At 44.8% G+C, this 18,542-nt stretch overlaps 3 protein-coding genes across 3 annotated transcripts; 2 read left to right on the top strand and 1 right to left on the bottom strand.

The window, feature by feature from the left end:
- Positions 1-3,441: 3,441 nt before the first annotated feature.
- LOC124691392 (Golgi SNAP receptor complex member 1-2-like) lies at positions 3,442-5,320 on the top strand. The gene is made up of 5 exons (XM_047224676.1): positions 3,442-3,792; positions 3,885-3,974; positions 4,047-4,118; positions 4,632-4,761; positions 4,877-5,320. Exons 1-5 carry the CDS (start codon positions 3,442-3,444, stop codon positions 4,972-4,974), a joined length of 741 nt encoding a protein of 246 aa, XP_047080632.1. The 3' UTR covers positions 4,975-5,320.
- Positions 5,321-5,445: 125 nt separating this feature from the next.
- LOC124689305 (phosphatidate cytidylyltransferase 4, chloroplastic-like) lies at positions 5,446-9,866 on the bottom strand. The gene is made up of 6 exons (XM_047222855.1): positions 9,406-9,866; positions 8,179-8,369; positions 7,617-7,741; positions 7,030-7,163; positions 6,250-6,365; positions 5,446-6,030 (listed from the first exon to the last, which is right to left on the bottom strand). The coding sequence occupies exons 1-6, from the start codon at positions 9,864-9,866 to the stop codon at positions 5,939-5,941; spliced, it is 1,119 nt and encodes a 372-aa protein (XP_047078811.1). The 3' UTR covers positions 5,446-5,938.
- A 2,620-nt stretch (positions 9,867-12,486) lies between these two features.
- Positions 12,487-18,321, top strand: LOC124691390 (ER membrane protein complex subunit 2-A-like). Its single transcript, XM_047224675.1, has 9 exons — positions 12,487-12,709; positions 13,438-13,502; positions 13,610-13,658; positions 13,955-14,049; positions 14,225-14,310; positions 14,399-14,458; positions 14,539-14,620; positions 17,706-17,819; positions 17,916-18,321. The coding sequence occupies exons 1-9, from the start codon at positions 12,502-12,504 to the stop codon at positions 18,078-18,080; spliced, it is 924 nt and encodes a 307-aa protein (XP_047080631.1). The 5' UTR covers positions 12,487-12,501; the 3' UTR covers positions 18,081-18,321.
- Positions 18,322-18,542: the final 221 nt, after the last annotated feature.

Below are 18,542 nucleotides of genomic sequence, written 5' to 3'. Positions count from 1 at the left end.
AATTTGGTGTTCATCTTCCTATTTGTTCTTTCTTTCTTATTTCCCCAATAGCTTTTGTAGCTTTGTTGAAATTTGAGAGAGAAGTACTTGATCATCTTTGTGGTGTTCTTTCCATTGCATTTGGTGCATCGGTTTGAGTTCTACATGGTGATTCGTTGAAGTGAAAGCAAGAAGGTTGTTACTCTTGGATTCTTGGAACCCTAAATGGATTCTAGGCCTTTGTGGCGATTTCTTGGGAGCCTCCAATTAAATTGTGGATGCGTGCCTCAAGCTTTATGTAAGGCCCGGTTTCCGCCTCGAAGAAAATCCCTTAGTGGAACCGTGACCTAGGGCTTTGTGGCGAGGGTCACCGGAGAATAAGGTGAAGCGCCTTCGTGGCGCTCGGTGTGTGGTGTGACTCTCGCATCTTGGGGTGAGACCTTTGTGGCGTTGGTGTGCATCGAGCAACCACACCTCAAGGTGAGGCCATTTGTGGCGTTCGGAAGAGTTAAGCCACCGCACCTCTCCAACGGAGATTAGCACTTGCAAGAGTGTGAACATCGGGATAAATCATCGTCTCTCGCGTGCCTCGGTTATCTCTATACCCGAGCTCTTTACTTATGCACTTTACTTTGTGATAGCCATCGTGCTTGAAGTTATATATCTCGCTATCACATAATTGCTTGTATTGCTTAGCATAAGTTGTTGGTGCACATAGGTGAACCATAGTATGTAGGCTTTGGGTTTTACAAAGTAAACGCTAGTTTTATCCCGCATTTGTTAAACCCATCTCGTAAATTTTTTAATCCACCTTTTCACCCCCTCTAGATGACATCCGTGTCCTTTCATCGGTTCTGGTAGTAGGTGGCCGCATGGAGACGAAGTGGAAATCATGGAAACGACAGAGGAACGTTGCAGATATCGGGAAGGGCCATGTAGCTAGGTTGTCGAGGTCAATGACGCACGAATGCACCATGACGGTGTGGTGAGGCTTCAATAGTTCTCTTGGTAGCAAAGCACGGTGCCTCTCTTCCCCTGAGACTCGATGCATTCAGGAGTGAAATGGTTTTCTTTTCCGTTGGAACATTTTGGGGATTTCTGGATTTTAAAGAGAAGGTCATAAGACCTAGCCCGGTGCTACCACCTTCACATACTTGGTTAGAACTGAGTGCTCGGGAGGCCCATTTTCACCTCAAAAGCCAACCCCATTGACCCATTCGCAGGTGAGAAACTATATACTGACTCATTACCCTTTGTTTGGTTAAAGTCTTCAGAGGAATTGATCATCCCAGCTCAGTTACTGTTATAAACATTGCTAATGATCTTTCGTCCTACCATTTCAAGAAAACGGATCAAAGGTGTGGGGTATATCATAATTGTATTAATTTGAGTAAAATTATCCCCCGCTCTGTGGGAAAACAAAGCTGAGCATCTCTGCATCATACCAGTGATATAAGGTGTATAGTTTTTCAGAAAAAGCTCCAAAATATATGGTGTATTGCGTAGAACCACTCATTTGGACATTCTTTTACAGATTCGATTGCATTTTCTTAGCTAATGCAAACTCCTCTATTTTTTCAAAGCAATAATTTAGGGGTAATCTTGCCCAAAACTCGTGTAACTTTTGCTCTCAATATGCATTTCTTAATTACCGTGCCAGAAACTATACACCCTGTATCTAGGAACGGAGGGAGTATGATTTAGCAAACGTAGAACACATTTTCTGCAAATACAAAATGCACACTCACAATTAGAGACATGTTTACATGATAAGCTCCTCAAATTTACATTACCACAGAAAAATCATCAAAATGAAATGAAAAGTTGTCTTGCAAATGGCAACACATCCATCCTCTTCTGGTCTCTATTTTCTAGTTGAGTAAAATACACAGCGGGTACTTGAACTTGTCGGCGAGGTTCAACTAGGTCACTGTACTCACAAAATACGGTGACCTAGTCGAACCCCGTCGAAAAGTTCAAGTACCCGCCGTGTATTTTACTCTAAAATATGATGTACAATTAATTATTTTTTAGTTTTATCTATAGTAACGAGATATTTAAATATATAGTGAGAGAGATTGTACTAAGATATCATCTCTTAACTAAGAGAAGGTAAAATATTTTTTCATCTTTTTCTTTCCTCCACCTCAACATTTATCTTATGTGGCACTGCTAAGATATCTCTAGTGCTTGTTTATGGCTTGTTTATGGCTTAATTATGGCTTGTTTGGTTCAAAGAGAAAGTGGAGGAGTAACATAGGAACAAGAAATTTTCCTAGGGTAGCACTATTCATTTGGTGATTTAAAGGAATTGAGCAAAGGAAAAAAACGACAGGAAAATTTCCATTAATCTTAGTTGAATTTTGCACTCCACTTGGACCTCCTCTTTAAATTCCTAGGCACAAAGAACAAGACCCAGGTCTCTAATGGCATACTTTTCACCTGGTTTGACTTTGATTGACCTTGCCCATGAGAAATCCTATGTATTTTCTATTCCCGTGGATCAAACAACTAACATTATAGAATCTATGTGTTTTTCAATCCATATCTTGTATCTGCATTTTAAACTTTTTTCATCCGTTTCTATATTTGAAATACAACGAATCAAAAGACCCCTAATATATGGATGGAAGAGTTGTTGCCTTAGTTAGAAATTTTCTAGGTGGTTTTAATAAATTAACGAGGAGAGATTACATGTCTCTGCCATCGAGTACCATATATAAAATGTTCTCCTTTTTCAATGAACATACAATGCATCTCTCTAAAGCGGAGTACTCATTTAGTGGGAGGCTGTGTTTTCCACAGATAACAAGGCATTTAATGTGACTCCATCAATCTTGAACCATTTTAGCTTCAATCTTCTGGAGAACCAACTTGTGCATCGATGGTTAGGAGGGAAAGGTTACCCCTGTCTATTATATGTGCATATTTGTGAGCGTGTGTAATGTGTTCCACGAAAAAAACTCCAGTTTCGGTATATGCAGTATGCAAATATTTTTCTTAAAGAGTACTCTCTCCATTCTGATTTAGTCTATATATTTTATAAAAAAGACAAATTAGTGTTGCAAACAACCAATCCAAGCTATGAACTTCCAATAAAGAGACCAATACTACTCTTTTTTCAGCGTTATTATTTTATTGACTAAAAATTAAAATGTAGATTGTTTCAGAACAATTTTTGAGGGTAGATTGCAAACTATTTCAGAAGGGAGGGAGTATTTTGTACTCCGTGTTGGTAAGAAAGAAAAACCAATCTCGAAATGGCCACAGCGATTCTCTGCTCACAGATCCCGTCCGCTCCATCTCAGCCGTCAAACTCCACGATCGAACGGACGCCCTAGAGTCTCATCTCGGAGATCCAGCCTCCTCCAACCTCCTCGCGAACAAACCCCGAATCCAAATCCTCGCACTCCATTCCACCTCAGATCACGAGCAGGGGAGACCGGATCGGAAGCGCCGGAGATGATGCACGGCGTGGGATCGTCGGACGCGGCGGCGGCGGCGTCGCTGGAGCTGCAGGAGTCCGGGTGGGAGGAGCTGCGGCGGGAGGCGCGGAAGCTGGAGGGCGACCTGGACGTGAAGCTCTCCTCCTACGCGCGCCTCGCCGCGCGCTCCTCCTCGTCGGCGGCATCCTCGCCCACCGCCGACCGCTCCTCCTGGAAGTCCACGGAGCTCGAGATCCAGGCGCTGCTCGACAAGCTGCAGGACGTCAACGACGCCATGAGCCGCTGCGCCGCGCCCGCCGCCCCCTCCAATGCCTCCGTCTCCCAGAAGCTCGCGCGCCACCGCGACATCCTGCACGAGTTCACGCAGGTCCCCTTCCCTTCCCATCCCCCTCCCCCACCAGCCGCACCAGCCGCTGATAAGCTTGTTGTTTGGTTGACCGACCCGATCGATCGGAACAGGAGTTCAGGAGGACGCGCGGGAACCTGAGCTCCATGAGGGAGCACGCGGATCTCCTCAGCTCCGTGCGCGGCGACATCACCGAGTCCAAGGTTCGTCTCACCTGTCGCAACTTCTCATCGAAGCGTTGCAGTGTCTGATCACTGCAAATTCTCTCTCTCTAGGCTACCGGCGGCATGTCGCCCAGGGTGCATTTGCTCCGGGAGAGGGCTTCCATTCATGGCAGCATCAACCAGGTATGGCTGCAGACCTTGAGTTGTTGAGCTGGACAAAGTCTATGCTGGTCTGAAATATTGTTCAACAACTACACGCCAGTTGCCTGGCTTCGCACACTTGCACTCGTATGGTCTACATTTAGACTTGTGATGTTCATCATTAGCTCTTGTTCATCATGCATTCTCTCATCTGATGCACAAAATCATTACATATCTGTGATCTGAGTGATGTCTCATACTCCCATTCGATGCGAAACTTAGGGGCAGTATGCTCCTAGCACCCACTGCCACAACATTCAGCCATTCCATTAAGTATAACACAACATGCAAGAACATGGTGTCCTTTTTTGTGTGGGTAGCAAGGACAAGGTGTTTTGTGCACTGGTTGGTGTAACGACATGCAAACCTTGAATGATGGTGTGAGTGAAGAAGACAGAAAAATAGCTTACTTTGCCACTGTCAATATGATGTTTGTGATAGACTCTAGGTCATCTAGCACAAGGCACTGAATTCCTGTTTTCCCCCAAATTCCAGATCGATGAGGTAATTGGCCAAGCTCAAAGCACAAGATCAGCCCTATCCAACCAGAGGGCCTTGTTTGGAGATGTTCAGGGAAAAGTCAAGCAGCTGGGTGAAAAATTCCCTGTTGTCCGAGGCCTTCTTGGTACTGTATAGACACCTAATTTTGTATTCTGAACATTAGTCTTTCGATGGCATGTTCTTTATCATGTATTGCAGTATGCCTACACCCTAACTATTGATCGCATACTTGTTTGCAGGCGCCATCAAGAGGAAGAAATCAAAGGACACAATCATTCTTTCAGCAGTAATCGCAGCCTGCACCATGTTTTTGATCATTTATTGGCTCTCGAAATGATGGGAACGTCGCTGGGAAAGTTTGCGACGACGGCTTCCCCTCTCGGCACAGGCGACAACAAATGGCATAGACTAGGGAACGTGAGATTCCATAGTCATCAGCTTCCAGCTAGCTGCCCTTGACATATCTTATTCCTGGAGATCTCTGTAGAGCAATTTAGCTTGGTGGATTGCCTGAGAGGCCACACCGGTTGAGTATATATGATGGTGCCCTTCTGATACTTTATCTTACAATACAACTTGTTTGGACTTGGCCTCTTCTGGGGTGCTGTAATTTTCTTTATTATTGCGGTAACTGTTCACATGGACAATGAACTGGTTGAGTAAATATGGTGACACTCCACTGATGCATCATCTTACAACTGTCCCAACTTCAGCTCTTCTGTAATGCTGGGATTTTCCCTATTCTCGTGGGGACTGAAAAACATATGTTACATCTCAGTGGAACACATGATGCACTGAACTATTGTTGTAACTCAATGCAAATGCTAATTGATCATCCAAAATCAAAGATTACATCTATAAATCTCAAGATCAGTCAGGTAGTGGCCAAATAGGCTCTGGGGTATCAAAAAAGTTTGCGAATCAACAATGTATAGTTTGGTTCCCAGGATCCATTTCCCATCAACCACCTTAATACACTTCACAAGATATGTAACTCAGTAATTAATCTTCCTTTTACTCTACAAAAAGTCAAAAATCTATGTACACCAAAGTGATAAGTTTTCACCATTCTGGTGCTCAGGAAGGAACAGACTTGATCCACATGAAGAAACACTTAGCAGTCGTGTCCCATTGGTGCTCACGAAGGAACAGACTTGATCTCACTTTACAGCCAGACACAAAATTCCATTGAGCGGGAGGACCATATTGTGCAGTGAAGGGGTTGGTCCTGGGCATCTCAGACCATGCTGCTGAAGGTGTACAAGGAAGGCACAAGGCAACCAATTTGCTTGCTGCAGTAATCAGACTCCGTACAGGGGCAGAGCCACTCTGACAAACGAGTAACAGAGAGCCCCCGTGAAGACATAGCTGTCGACCCGGTCAAGAATCCCACCTGAATTGCAAATATGGTATAACTTACAGTTTGGAAGTATGAGACTAACTCCATGGTAGACATAAAACAAATATAACTGCATGGAGTACTGCTGCTGAAAACTTGACATGCCACAACATGAAAATATGTGTGCAATGGTGCTCTAATATGATCTCAAGTCCTGGCACATGATTCCGAGGACTAGATGAAATATAACAAAACAGAGCTGACAATGTTTACCATGGCCAGGAATGAGTGATCCAGAATCCTTCACACCAGCATCGCGCTTAATCAGAGACTCAATAAGATCCCCGAACAACGAACCCAGAAAGATCAGGATTCCATAAGCAGTAGCACTGGTACCAAGGAATGAAATAATTAGGCAGCGAAGCAAGGTTCTATACAAATATATATCATTAGAGATACAAATGCACAATTTATATGCATCTAAACTCAACAAAGAGATGAACACTATCACATGCATATGTTGCGTTAACATTTTTTAGGCTAATATGGTATAGTATTAATATCTTCGTTTATATGAATTCTGAAGGACATTAGGAACAGGCTTGTTAAATATTTAAAGTAGGTTAATACTGTACAGATTGGGTTACAGAAAGATAAAAGAAAAGAGCTAGCTACCCTAACTACTGGGAGATACCAAAACTGACCCTTTTGAGAAACTCTAAATGTTGGCAAATCCCTACCAATAGAAGTTTCTCCATCTCAACTTTACTGAGACGGACATATTCTTTTGCAATGGGATACCATTAATGACTAATGAGTTCCCATGGATTTATTAAGAATCCTGGCAGTTGTGAATTTGTTGTTAATATGCGAAGCAAATGTGTCCACGTTAAAACCTATGGCTTATTCTGTTCAAGTAACTAATCATTTAAGAATTCAGCAAAGAAAAATAATGTTTCAGAACTAGGATAATAATAATCCCTCCGTTCACTAATATAAGCCGTTTTGGAAAGCTAGAGGTTGTAACAGAAAGCTGTCAGAAATTAGCAATACCTTAACAGAGATCTTGGCCAGCGAAAGAGAGTCGACAGAAGCAAAGTGGTAAGCACACAGCCAGTTAGACCGGCTAAAGCACCCTCCAATGTCTTCTTAGGGCTTATGTTAGTCAAAGGAGTACGGCCAAATGCCTGGAACAAAAAATGGATAACACAATGACATGATTTACTTCCTTTCAAGTACACAGCTGTCCAAATAAATTGCTTGGCTGAAAAGGTACATAAAAATAAATGTCTTCATTCAACAAAGATGCATACAACTAAAGCACGCATGACTAAAAATTAGTAGTTACTTTGCCAAGGAAAGAAATAAGCTCGCAGCTGATATGTGATCTGACATTTTTTTAATCAGTGTGGTTGTGCTACATCAAAATCATAATCTTAAAACGTTGCCTTCTGTACGAAAAATCTCATGGTGTAAACAACAAACAGGACAAATACTATACTTGTTCAAAACGAGTAAAAATGTTTATAATAACCCACACAACTGTAGGCGAAGTTGTTTCCACATAAATCACGAAAAACTAAAACAGACAAAATGAAATTGGGTCAAATAAAACTGAAGGTAATTAGGAAAGAACATACCCTTCCACAAAGGAAGGCTGATGTATCAGCGGCAATAATGCTACTAATAGATATCAAGGTTGCTACAAGTCCAACTGTCCAGTGAGCTTGCCCACCGAGAAGTATTGGCCAATTATGCGCTATACCTGGCAAAGAACACGGTTATGACTTATAACCACAAAAGAAACATATATATATACCAAGAAAGAGAGAGGCATTTACAACTTTGCACTGGTAAGCACTTATCAAACAGAAGGACAAATTGATATAGAAACATGTATAAACAAAGTAGTCAGAGAAGTACGTGGACGTATAGGGTGCACTACACACTTGAGGTGTACTAACAGTACCATGCTGGCACTATTCAGTGTCAGATTTGTCTTTTTTGTCTTGAGATATATATCGAATTTGGATTTGAAAGTTTGAGACATGGTAAAGGTAAATTGTGCCAATGTTGTAATTTCTTTTTCAGAGTTTTTCATTACAGTTGAAAATAGTAATCAGTTGTCTAGTACATTAGTACACCTAATTAGTTCATGGTATATGCCCCCGAGAAGTAAAAAAGAGAATTTGATCCACGTACTTGTGTTTAATGCAGGAACTGCTAGCCCGCAACGGAGCTTAACCCAGAAAGAAGGAAGATAGCCGCAATAAAATAAACCAAAAACTGAACTAGTTAGCTGCGCAAAACGTGGGTTTCCTCTTTGCAAGAGCAAAGATATTGCAATAATAAATGCCGAAAACGTCAGGGGAACATCCATGCGGCCATAGTACCTATGCAAATATACATGAGAAACATCAGAACTGGAAACTATGACCATATTAACAGGAAATGGCAACTAGATGCTGCATCCTTCCTTCTGGCAGTATTCACATAACTGAAGAAAAGAAAATCCAACTGTTGACAAGCATTATGATCATGAAGCTATATTTTTGGTTCATTCCTCAAAAATGATGCAGTCGTCATGAAATGATGCTGCGAAACAAAGCATACGGGTTATGGAAGTTTTTCTTTTGCATCTAGATTGGTCCGAATCCAAAACATAAATCCACTAGACATCAAGTTTTTGCTCCGAGAAAAATATCTACAAAATGACTAACAGATTGATGCGGAAGCTCAGAAGCAATCGAAGGGCTGTAAACTAATATCTCGGAAGTATATGAAATGTACTGATACTGAAAGTTCTTCCTATTCTAGGAATTGAGTGATAAAAAAAAACGTTGACCAACGGGGGAATGATCCCTCCCTTGGCTATACGTTGTTAGGTAGAAATGAGACTCTCCCCGCGGATGGACGCTAGGATGATAACCCGATTAAAGTTCGCCCCTCCCGCGAAATTAACGCGTGATGGGTATTCGAACCCGGGTGGGCTGGCTGCGCACTCGCCTTGCCTTGCCACTGAGCTGGAACTCAGTTCTCAGGAATTGAGTGATAAGATGCGGAACTCAGTGCTGAGATGGCAACTAGTGAGGCCTGATTCCTATCGTGTCCAATGATCCCAAAATCTGAAATGTATGTTTCTGAATCGAGCTAAAGCTAGAACTTCCAGACTAAAGTAATTGCTGTCTTGAACCTTCTTTGGTCAAAACTTAAACCAGGCAGTAATTAAGTGAAACTGTTGGTCGGCATTAGAACTTTTCAGTCTGTAACTTGTCCTCAATGGCCACAACCACTGGGAACAATGTCAGCGTAGCTAGGAGTAGAACATGACACATTTTATTCCCCAAATCCTGACTAAATACCACCTCAATTACAGTAACCACAGCATTCTTCTAGCTTAGTCTGACAGCAAATGCAAGGCTTCCTTACAGTGTGAGGATGGGCATGAGAGCGCAGATGGCGGAGCAGACGCGGGAGACGTAGCGCGGCGGCGGTGTGCCGCCGCCCACGGCGGTCCCGCGGACGAGCCCGAAGTACTCGCGGGCGCCGGCGAGGCCGACGGCGGCCATGGCGGCGGCGAACACCCAGCCGCCGGCGATCACGACGCCGCCCGCGCCCACCCCGATGGCGACGCCCACAAGCACTCGCCGCTGTAGCTTCCGGGCCTTGTCGCTCTTCTCGGCGGCATCCTCCGCGCTTCCTTCGCCGGCGGAGGCGGCGGCGACGGCGAGGAGCGGGAAGCGGCGGCGGAGGCGGAGGGGCGGCGGTGAGGGGAGGAGGAGGCGGAGGCGGAGTTGGGGCTGGGGCCGTGGCGCGGAGCGGAGGAGGAGAGGGGGGTGGAGGCGGGTGGCCGCCACGGCCGCCGTCGCAGCAGCAGCAGCAGCAGCCATGGAAGATGGGTGGGGTGGGGGCGGAGAGTTCGATGTCAGAAAGGGGTTTCCGCTACCGTTGTTTTTGGCTGCAGGCGACGAAGCAACCGAGGAGTTCTTTTTTCGTTGGCAAAGCCACCACAGAGATCTTTTTCCTTCAAAAATTACATAATAATCAATAAATAACTACAAACGCACCATCGGAGCGAGGATATAGTGAGGAGGACCTTATTCTAACTTCAAATATAGCCGCCGCCTCACCATTCGGAAGAAGACATTGAAAAGTAACCTAAACAAAGAACGGGAACCCTCCTGCCGTCAAGTGGCCATGGTCCACCACGCCTTCGATGCTCTAAGGCCACCGAAGGCGAAGCAGATCAACAGTGTCACCGCGCGGGGAGGACGGAACCCTAGATAGGTTTTTAGGAGCTCCTCACCATCGCCTCTCTTTTAGCCATAATTATATTAATAAATATCGAAAAAGGGATATTATTTCGTTTGTGATTACATCAACTAAAAACCGTGAAGGATCATCCTTCAAAACATTGGATCCGTGGAAGAGATGGTATATTTGTTTGGTATCATAGATATTGGCATTTTTCTAAACAAATTTGGTCAAATTTAGAAACCTTTGGACAAATGTATCAAATTTGATTCAAGATAAAAGTTGTATATGTCTTATATTTAGGAGAAAAGGAGCACCTAGAGGATGCGCGGTTAACATCGGACAGGGACATGGTGTCCATGTTACTTTTGTAGGTCCTCAAACATGTTGATTTTTTTCCACGTACACATGTAATTTTCTGCATGTGTATATGGTTTTCCATACAAAATACGTTAATAAGAATTTTCAGAAAGAAGACAAAATTCTCTGATCTATACTTGCAAATGGTGCGTCCATTTAGAATGGAGGGAGTAAAAAACATCGCGCACACTGAAGGCCAAGATCAATTATGCATTTTCACTTTTTTAGGAACCATGTCTTACTTGGTTGATACTCCCGACTTTGTTAGTTTTTTTGAGGCTAAACGACGGTGTGTTTCCCACTTTATATTTTTTTTTCATTTTTATTAATAAAACATAGAAGTTCCAACTTATTACAAAAGTTGCTTGAGAGTAGCAACTTTAAAAAAGCCAAAAACCCTCCAAAAGAAGGAAAAGAAAAGGACTATCTAAACTGCTCTATCCAAGAGGATAGTCCCTTATAAGATTTCCTTTTCGCCTTATGTATAATGAGGGCCATTTCATCTTTGAATTTCTTGCTACATCTATAAATAGTTGAAGTAACAACTTTGAAGATGAAGTCATTTCTGGTGGTCCAGATTGCCCATGTGATCAACATGATAATTTTTATGAAGAAAGGTTTGGCAATGGCAGTCTTAAGGCTCAAAATTGTCCGTTGGAAATCTAAGGGGGTCCCGGGCTCTAAAGACCAAGCAGGGCATATACATTGCCAGCACATGGTAGCAAAAGGGTATTGGAAGAACATGTGATCTCTGATTTTAATGTGTGACCCACACATCACATATGTGTAATCTGCTAGAAAGAAATTCTTTCTCTAAAGCATGGCTCTAGTATTCAGCGTACTATGAGTGAGCAACCAAAAGAACACTTTATGCTTTTGCTGGTAGCCCTCTCACATCCACTTCAGGGAAGTATAGCATCATTATTTGTCATCATATCCTTATATAGTTGGGAGACCTTATAGGATTTGATAGAGCCAAAGATATTCCAAGAGTCATAAGTCATAACCATCTCCAGGTGACAAACTCTCCATCATGGTTTGAAAGAGGTCCAGCTGAACCATGGCTTCTTCAGATGAAGATAGAATAATTCAGTAATATCTATAATTTAAAGAGCTATCTGCAGAGAGATTGCGTCATTCTTTGCAAAGGAGCAAAGTTGTGGCCATGTTGCTTGCAAAGTGTCAGCAACCCATTTATGCTTCCATAGAAGAATAGAATTGCCTTGTAATATTCACATGTGGCTACTTGTTTAAAAGCATCTTTAAACAGTCCCTCCATCAAAAGGAGATCTCTCTAGGCTTGCAGGAGGCAGAGCAGAAGAATAGTAAAGTTCCCAACTTAATCTCACCAAAAAAATATCGACATGCTATTAAAATTTGTGCAAATGTTTCATTAATAGACAATCATTCTGGATAGATAAATTAAGTACTCCAAGTTCTTCTTGATCTACCAAGTTCCAGGTCGCCAAGGGTGAATTTTTCTTTTGCAAATCTTTGTCTCTCCACAGACAATATCTCATGTACACGACTCTGTTAGTTGTTGGTAAAATTGATGTTGTGTGTTCATGCATTTCCATGGTGTATTATGAACCCTTATTTATCACTAGTGTGGACGGGTATCTAGAATCAAAATATGTCTAGGTACATCTATATTAGTTACAACTAATATAAATATTAGTTACAACTAATATAAATGAGAGGGAGTATAATTTTTTTTACGGATTTTCAAACGTACGGGGGACTCGAAGCCTGAACAAGAAGAAGCACCCCAAATGAGGTAAATAAACAAAAACTGAAATAACGAAGCATCTCGGGGCATCACAGAAGCGGAAACAGAGCCCACCCGATCCGGTCCAGTCCAGTCTCCACCCGCCGGCCGGAGTCAACCAGCCGACCGATCCCCTCGTCCCCATGGCGGCCGCGACGGCGACGGCGACGGCGGCGGAGGAGGAGGCGCGGCTGCTGCGGCTGGAGGAGCAGGCGGAGCACGGCGGCGGCGGCGCCTGGGAGTACCTCTCCCTCGCCCGCAGGCTCCGCGCGCGCCGCCCCGCCCCCGTCCTCCGCCTCGGCCTCGCCCTCCTCAACGACGCCTCCGCCCGCTCCCGCCTCGCCGCTGAACGTAACGCCCCTCCTCCCCGATCTCCCCCCTTCCTTCTCGCACGCGCTGCCGCCGCGATCGGTTTGCTAGGTAGATCTCGTGGCCCGCCCGCCCGCCCACGGTTAGATCTCTCTCCCGCGCGCGCGGCTCCGATCTGCCCCGCGGGATTCCCCGGAGCCGGTTGCCGGCCTGTGCTTCCGCGTCAGACCGTGGCTCTGCGGGATCTGCCGCTGAATCGGAGCCTTCTGGTCTTCGTGTTTTTTTTTGTTTGTCTGTCGCCTGCAAGCAGCTGCGGTTTTCTCGATCGGAGATGTCGCCGAAGCATGTCATAATTTGCAACACTATTGCAATGAAGTTGGCACTTATTTAATTTGAAATCTGGCCTTATGAAACGAAACATAGTTGCCTGAGTATGAAGTAAACAAATCATGTAACACTATATTTATTTCGATGCAAGTGCACTCTGAAGTTCTATGATAGGGTTGCATATCCCAAACTCAACACACAACCCAGAAAACGTGACTTTCTCTCAAGCTCCGGTCAAGGTTCCGTTGCGGTATTGCACATGTATAGATTCCTCATGGACCGATCATTCCCAATATGTCTAGAATATTCCATGTATTACGGAATGAGTTTACTTACAGCACCTTCTACTACCACCTGGGATGCTGGCAGCGATTGCGCCTGTTGATCTCTCGCCGCGCTCCTGGTTGTGTTACTGAACATGAGATCGGTTTCTTTCGGTGCAGAGTGGACGCTCTACGAGCAGGTGGCGGTGGCAGCCATGGACTGCCAGCGTCTTGACGTAGCAAAGGTGAGGTGTTCTCTGCAATTGATTTTGTCCGCTGGAAATTTCATTTTATTTTTGGGTTTGGCTATCACTATCTCTTGATGAAACTACCTCTTTTCATGGTTTTGCAGGATTGTATCGGAGTCCTCTCCAAGCAGTTTCCTGGCAGCGTGCGCGTTAGTAAGCTCTCGTAGACCATATACAGGCACTTTGCAGCTTTAGCTCAAAACTATATTAATTGGTCATAATACAATACAATGCATGGGTAGGAGCTTGAGAATTGTGCAGGCCTGGGAATTATCTAAGAACCGGCTACCTAAATTCTGTAGCACACACCAAGTGTTGCACATACCTAAAATCAGAAACCCTAAATCTTTTATTCAACAACGCCATAATTTTATCTATCGAGTCATATAATACTGGTTATTATGGCCATCTTTCTGCATATGCTGAACACACCTTGCTCTAAAATGCAGGCCGCCTAGAAGCTCTGCTGTTTGAGGCAAAGGGTGATTGGGCAGAAGCTGAAAGAGCATATGCACTTATCCTGGAAAACAACCCATTTGATCAGGTATCGTAATTCGTTATTCAGATGACGAGTCTTATGTTCTTGTGGAAAATTTGGTGTGCAAGATGGATTTGATTTTTTCGTTTATTTCCAGAACCATTCAAATCCAAGGATGATACTTCTGTAAATAATATGCTGACATTTTACACAATAAATATCCTCCTTGTATGGTTGGCAGATTGTCCACAAGAGGAAAATTGCTATTGCAAAAGCACAAGGTGACATGTCTTTAGCTGTCGACTATCTGAACAAATATTTGGAATTGTGAGTACCTGTATCATTTTGTTTATAGACCAGATATTGCCACTTTTGTTTGTCTTGTTAGAACATATTAACCCTTTCCCTGTGTTAGATTCATGGCGGATCATGATGCCTGGAGAGAACTTGCTGAAATCTACGTTTCCTTACAAATGTGAGATGTTCGATCTTGATCTATTCAGCATAGTATAATAAGATGTAATTATACTAAATTATATGCCACTTTTTTGTCAGGTACAAACAAGCTGCCTTTTGTTACGAGGAGCTGATATTGGCACAACCAACAATTCCACTTTATCATCTAGCTTATGCTGAGGTACGTGGACCAAACACAGCCTCTCGTGCAAATAAAGAGTAAAATGCAAAAGATCTGTAATTATTTATGGAGAGTGAGTACAAAAGTATTTCCATTATATATGGAACTTCTCATTATCCTGTTGATCATCTATTGATGGTATCTTCGGTCCTATAGTAAATGATGAATGGTCGAAAACCATCGCTAGATAACAATAATAGTCAATAAGCCAGTAAAGATCCAATTAAAATGAAGCACACCAAGTCATAATTGAAGTTAACAAAAAATACTTGACTTAAAGATTTAAGACATAGTGATATAACAAGACAAAATATTAAAAATAGCAAATATAGTAAGTATTCTAAGCTGTGCTTTACAAGATGATGATCCATGTGAAACATGAATTCAAATGTATAAATAATTTACATGTTTGTAAACTTCTCAGATATAGACGATGAAGTATTGTGACACTGACTTTGCAACTGTATCATAATCTGCAGTGAATCAACATAATACGGTGATTGCATCAAATTTTATATTTTTGACTAATTGCTAGTTGGAGGGCCCACAATCTGGTTGTGTCCAGCTATGGAAATTGGTTCTAGTGATATAAGATAAGGACTAGCTTTCATTGGAATCCGTATCTTATGGAGTTTGTTTGGAATTTCTTTGAGGTAGCCTTTTTTCTGATTATGTTACAAGTTTTACTAACTAATAAGTGGGCTTGGTAGGGCATAGGCTGATAGGTGAATGTGTAGTTTTAGGGCCGTGAGTCTGTTGGAGCTTGGCCTTGTTTGTTTTGGGGACGTTAGTAAAATTAAGGTGTTGTTGCATGTTTTTTTGTTAACTCATTTTGTGTGGTATGTGGTAGAGGGAGGCAGCCAGAACAGAAGTACAGTTTATTTGACATATGCTTATAAGGCAATACCACAACCAGTGCAAAACAGATTGACTTCACGCAGTAGCTTGGGGAAAAAACAAGCCCAACGGCTCGATGCTCTCGCGACCATGGCGCGGGGCGAGCTAGCGCCGCCGCCGGCCTGATCTCTCTCTGCCGGCGTCCTCTCCCACCGCTGACACCAGATCTGGTCTTCCCCGTGCCTCCTCTTTCCATCCTCACCAATATCCGACCCTGCTTCGTGCGTTGGTGGCGGCTGCCACGTCCAGAGCTAGGCATGCCCGCGCCGGCGACCGCCGGTGTCTCGCCGCCCACCGCAGCTGCTCCTGCCGCCGGGCGCGCCACGGCGCCTCCGGTCCACCCAGGTAAGGTGCTGGAGGCCTCCCCTGCGCCCACCGCGCGGGTCACTCCAGCTCAGCCGGCCAGCTCCGCCGCCGCGCTGGCCGCGGCCGTCCTGGCCTCCCGCAAGGCCGACCCTGCCATTGGGGGCCGTTTGGCTCGTCCTCGACGCCCCATAAGCCCGCGATGGCGGCTGCACCTTCGCCTTGCCCGTCCATCATCCCTGCTGCTTCCATGGAAGGTGGTTCAGTCACCCTGCTGCCGGTCCCCGAGTTTGTGCCGGTGGCAAAGTCGCCCAACCCTGTCTGGGTTGGCGTCAGGTGTATGTGCGGTTGTGCTGCCACCTAGTCCGGCAGCACCGGCCTGATGTCAATCCTGCCGTGGTCGACACCGGAACGGGCAATGCTGGTCAGGAGGAGGCGCCTTGGGTGCTCATCCAGCCTAGGCGCTCCCTACGCCGGATGGCCTTTGCCCATCCGGCTTTGAAGACGCGTCCTCCGCCTCCTGCTTGGCTCAACGGGAGATGCCACCGTTGCCATGAAGCCGGGCACTGGGCTTCGATCTGCTGTGAGCCGCTCAGGTGCAACAATTGTCGACAAGTTGGCCACAAAGCGAAGTGCTGCACTGGGAGAACTGCTCCTCGCCCACCTCCGGTCCTATTTCGCCACACTGAGCAAACGCATGGTGTTGTTCGTCCTCGACCCTTGCAGCGACCTCCTCCCCGACCACAACTGCGGCCAGAGCTATTGGCCACGGCTGATGTGCAGCCTTCCCTTGCTGAGCAGGCCATGTTGCTCCGCTCCGAGCTTCGGGACTGCCTCGCGAGGGTCGAGTGTTTCTTGGTGAGAGCGGGGGCTGCTCTTGGCACATCCCCTGGTGCACATGAAGCCTCTCCTTCAACCGAGCTTGCTGTCGGTTCAGCTGAAGTTGGGGATGAGGGCCTATATGGTGCTTTCTCCCCTCGTGCCATTCCCTGCCCGCTGCAGCAACCCCATGTGTCGTCTCCTTCTGAGAGTGAGGTCATAGATCCTGTGATGTTGATGATGCCCGAGCTGAAGCTGCAGGAATTGTGTGGGGAGTCGGCTTCTCCCTCATCGTTGATGCATTTGGACATGGACTCGATTGAGCCCTCGGCGGTGGTTCCCATGCCACCATCTCCAAAGCTCAGTCAGTCGCTTGCTTTAGTTGACTCCGAGGCTCTCTTTGCAAAAGAGCTTTGCGACCTTCTTAGCAGTTTGGAGACGGCTATCCCAGGATCTAGCAAAGAGATTGTGCACCTCCTGCCAGGAAAGGATTCGGGTGACAAAACCAAGAAGGTGAAAGAGTATCTCAAGAGAAAAAGCAAGAAGAGTAGCACCACGAGAAAGGCATCAGCAGCCGCTTGATGTATGATCTCATCTTTCAGTGCGTTGTGTGTAGTGAGCTTTGATTTGAGAGTTTGTGGCCACAACAGGTTGGGAGAGTTGGTTGATCTAGTTTGGCGATCGAGAAGTTGTGGACTTTGGGTTTAGTCCCCATGTGTTGTTAGGTTGGGAGAGTTGGTTGATCTAGTTTGGCAATCGAGAAGTTGTGGACTTTGGGTTTAGTCCCCATGTGTTGTTGTATCGGTTTTTGCCCGGTTTTCCGTTAATAAACTGGGCATTATCTTCTTAATTAATAGATTGGGGCAAAGCTTTTGCCTCCGTTTCAAAAAGAAAAACAACCAGTGCTATTTGTTTGTTTAATCTGTCTGGTGAAATGCAAATTTGCTGAGTGTTTCTGATTCACAAAAAATTACCAAGTCAAGCCAATAAGATGTCCTGCTCCTGCCAAAGGCACAATTAATTTCACGCATATCCTTGCTTATTTTTGTTTTCTTATTTTTTGAAGGTTTTGTACACTCTGGGTGGCTTGGAAAACCTTCAAACAGCTAAAAAGTACTATGCATCAACGATCCAGTTGACTGGAGGCAAGAACACCAGAGCTCTCTTCGGCGTGTGCCTGGTAAGACTGACATACATCTTGAAAAGTTGCAGTTGCCTGTATTTTTTATTATCGAAGCACTGGACGCTGATGCACATCTCCAACATGGATACACAGTGTAGCGCGGCGATCAGCCAGCTGACCAAAGGGAGGAACAAGGAGGAAGACAGCTCAGAGCTGCAGAGCTTGGCGGCAGAGGCACTACTGAAGGCCTACAAGCAACACGCATCGTCCAAGGAGGCGCTCGTCGCGGGTATGCTGAAGAACATGAAGCTCTCCTGATCCCTCCTATTGGCTTGCAAAAGGCTTTAGCTTTAGCCTGTGGTAAGCTAGCTAGCTAGGGATGGAGCGAGCAGCACGGTTTTGGAGACGGTACCGACCAGCAGTGTAAAACTTGACTTATGCAAACTTACTACCACATATTCGTTTTTTGGATTCGTTGTGCTTACCATATAGCAATAAGGAGACACTGTACTATTGTAATTTTGAATATAGACCAAAACTTTTTGATCTTTTTGAGTAACGGCCCTTGGCATTTTCATTCCATGGACGACATGCGAGATTGAACAAGCTCAACCAGAGAACCTTTGGTAACTAAAAACCATAGGTGCAGACTTTAAATTAGGAGTTTCATGGTTCGAAAATACCCAACGGAACCCGGCAACGGGCGAGGATGATATCATCTCCGTCCCATGGTTGGAGATTAGCAATGTATTAACTCTTAATGTTGTATTATGTCTTTGT

Source organism: Lolium rigidum, chromosome 2 (assembly GCF_022539505.1).
Source record: "Lolium rigidum isolate FL_2022 chromosome 2, APGP_CSIRO_Lrig_0.1, whole genome shotgun sequence".
Classification (NCBI taxonomy): domain Eukaryota; kingdom Viridiplantae; phylum Streptophyta; class Magnoliopsida; order Poales; family Poaceae; genus Lolium; species Lolium rigidum.
Note: the sequence above shows the minus strand (reverse complement) of the source record. Positions and strands in the feature narration are given on the sequence as shown.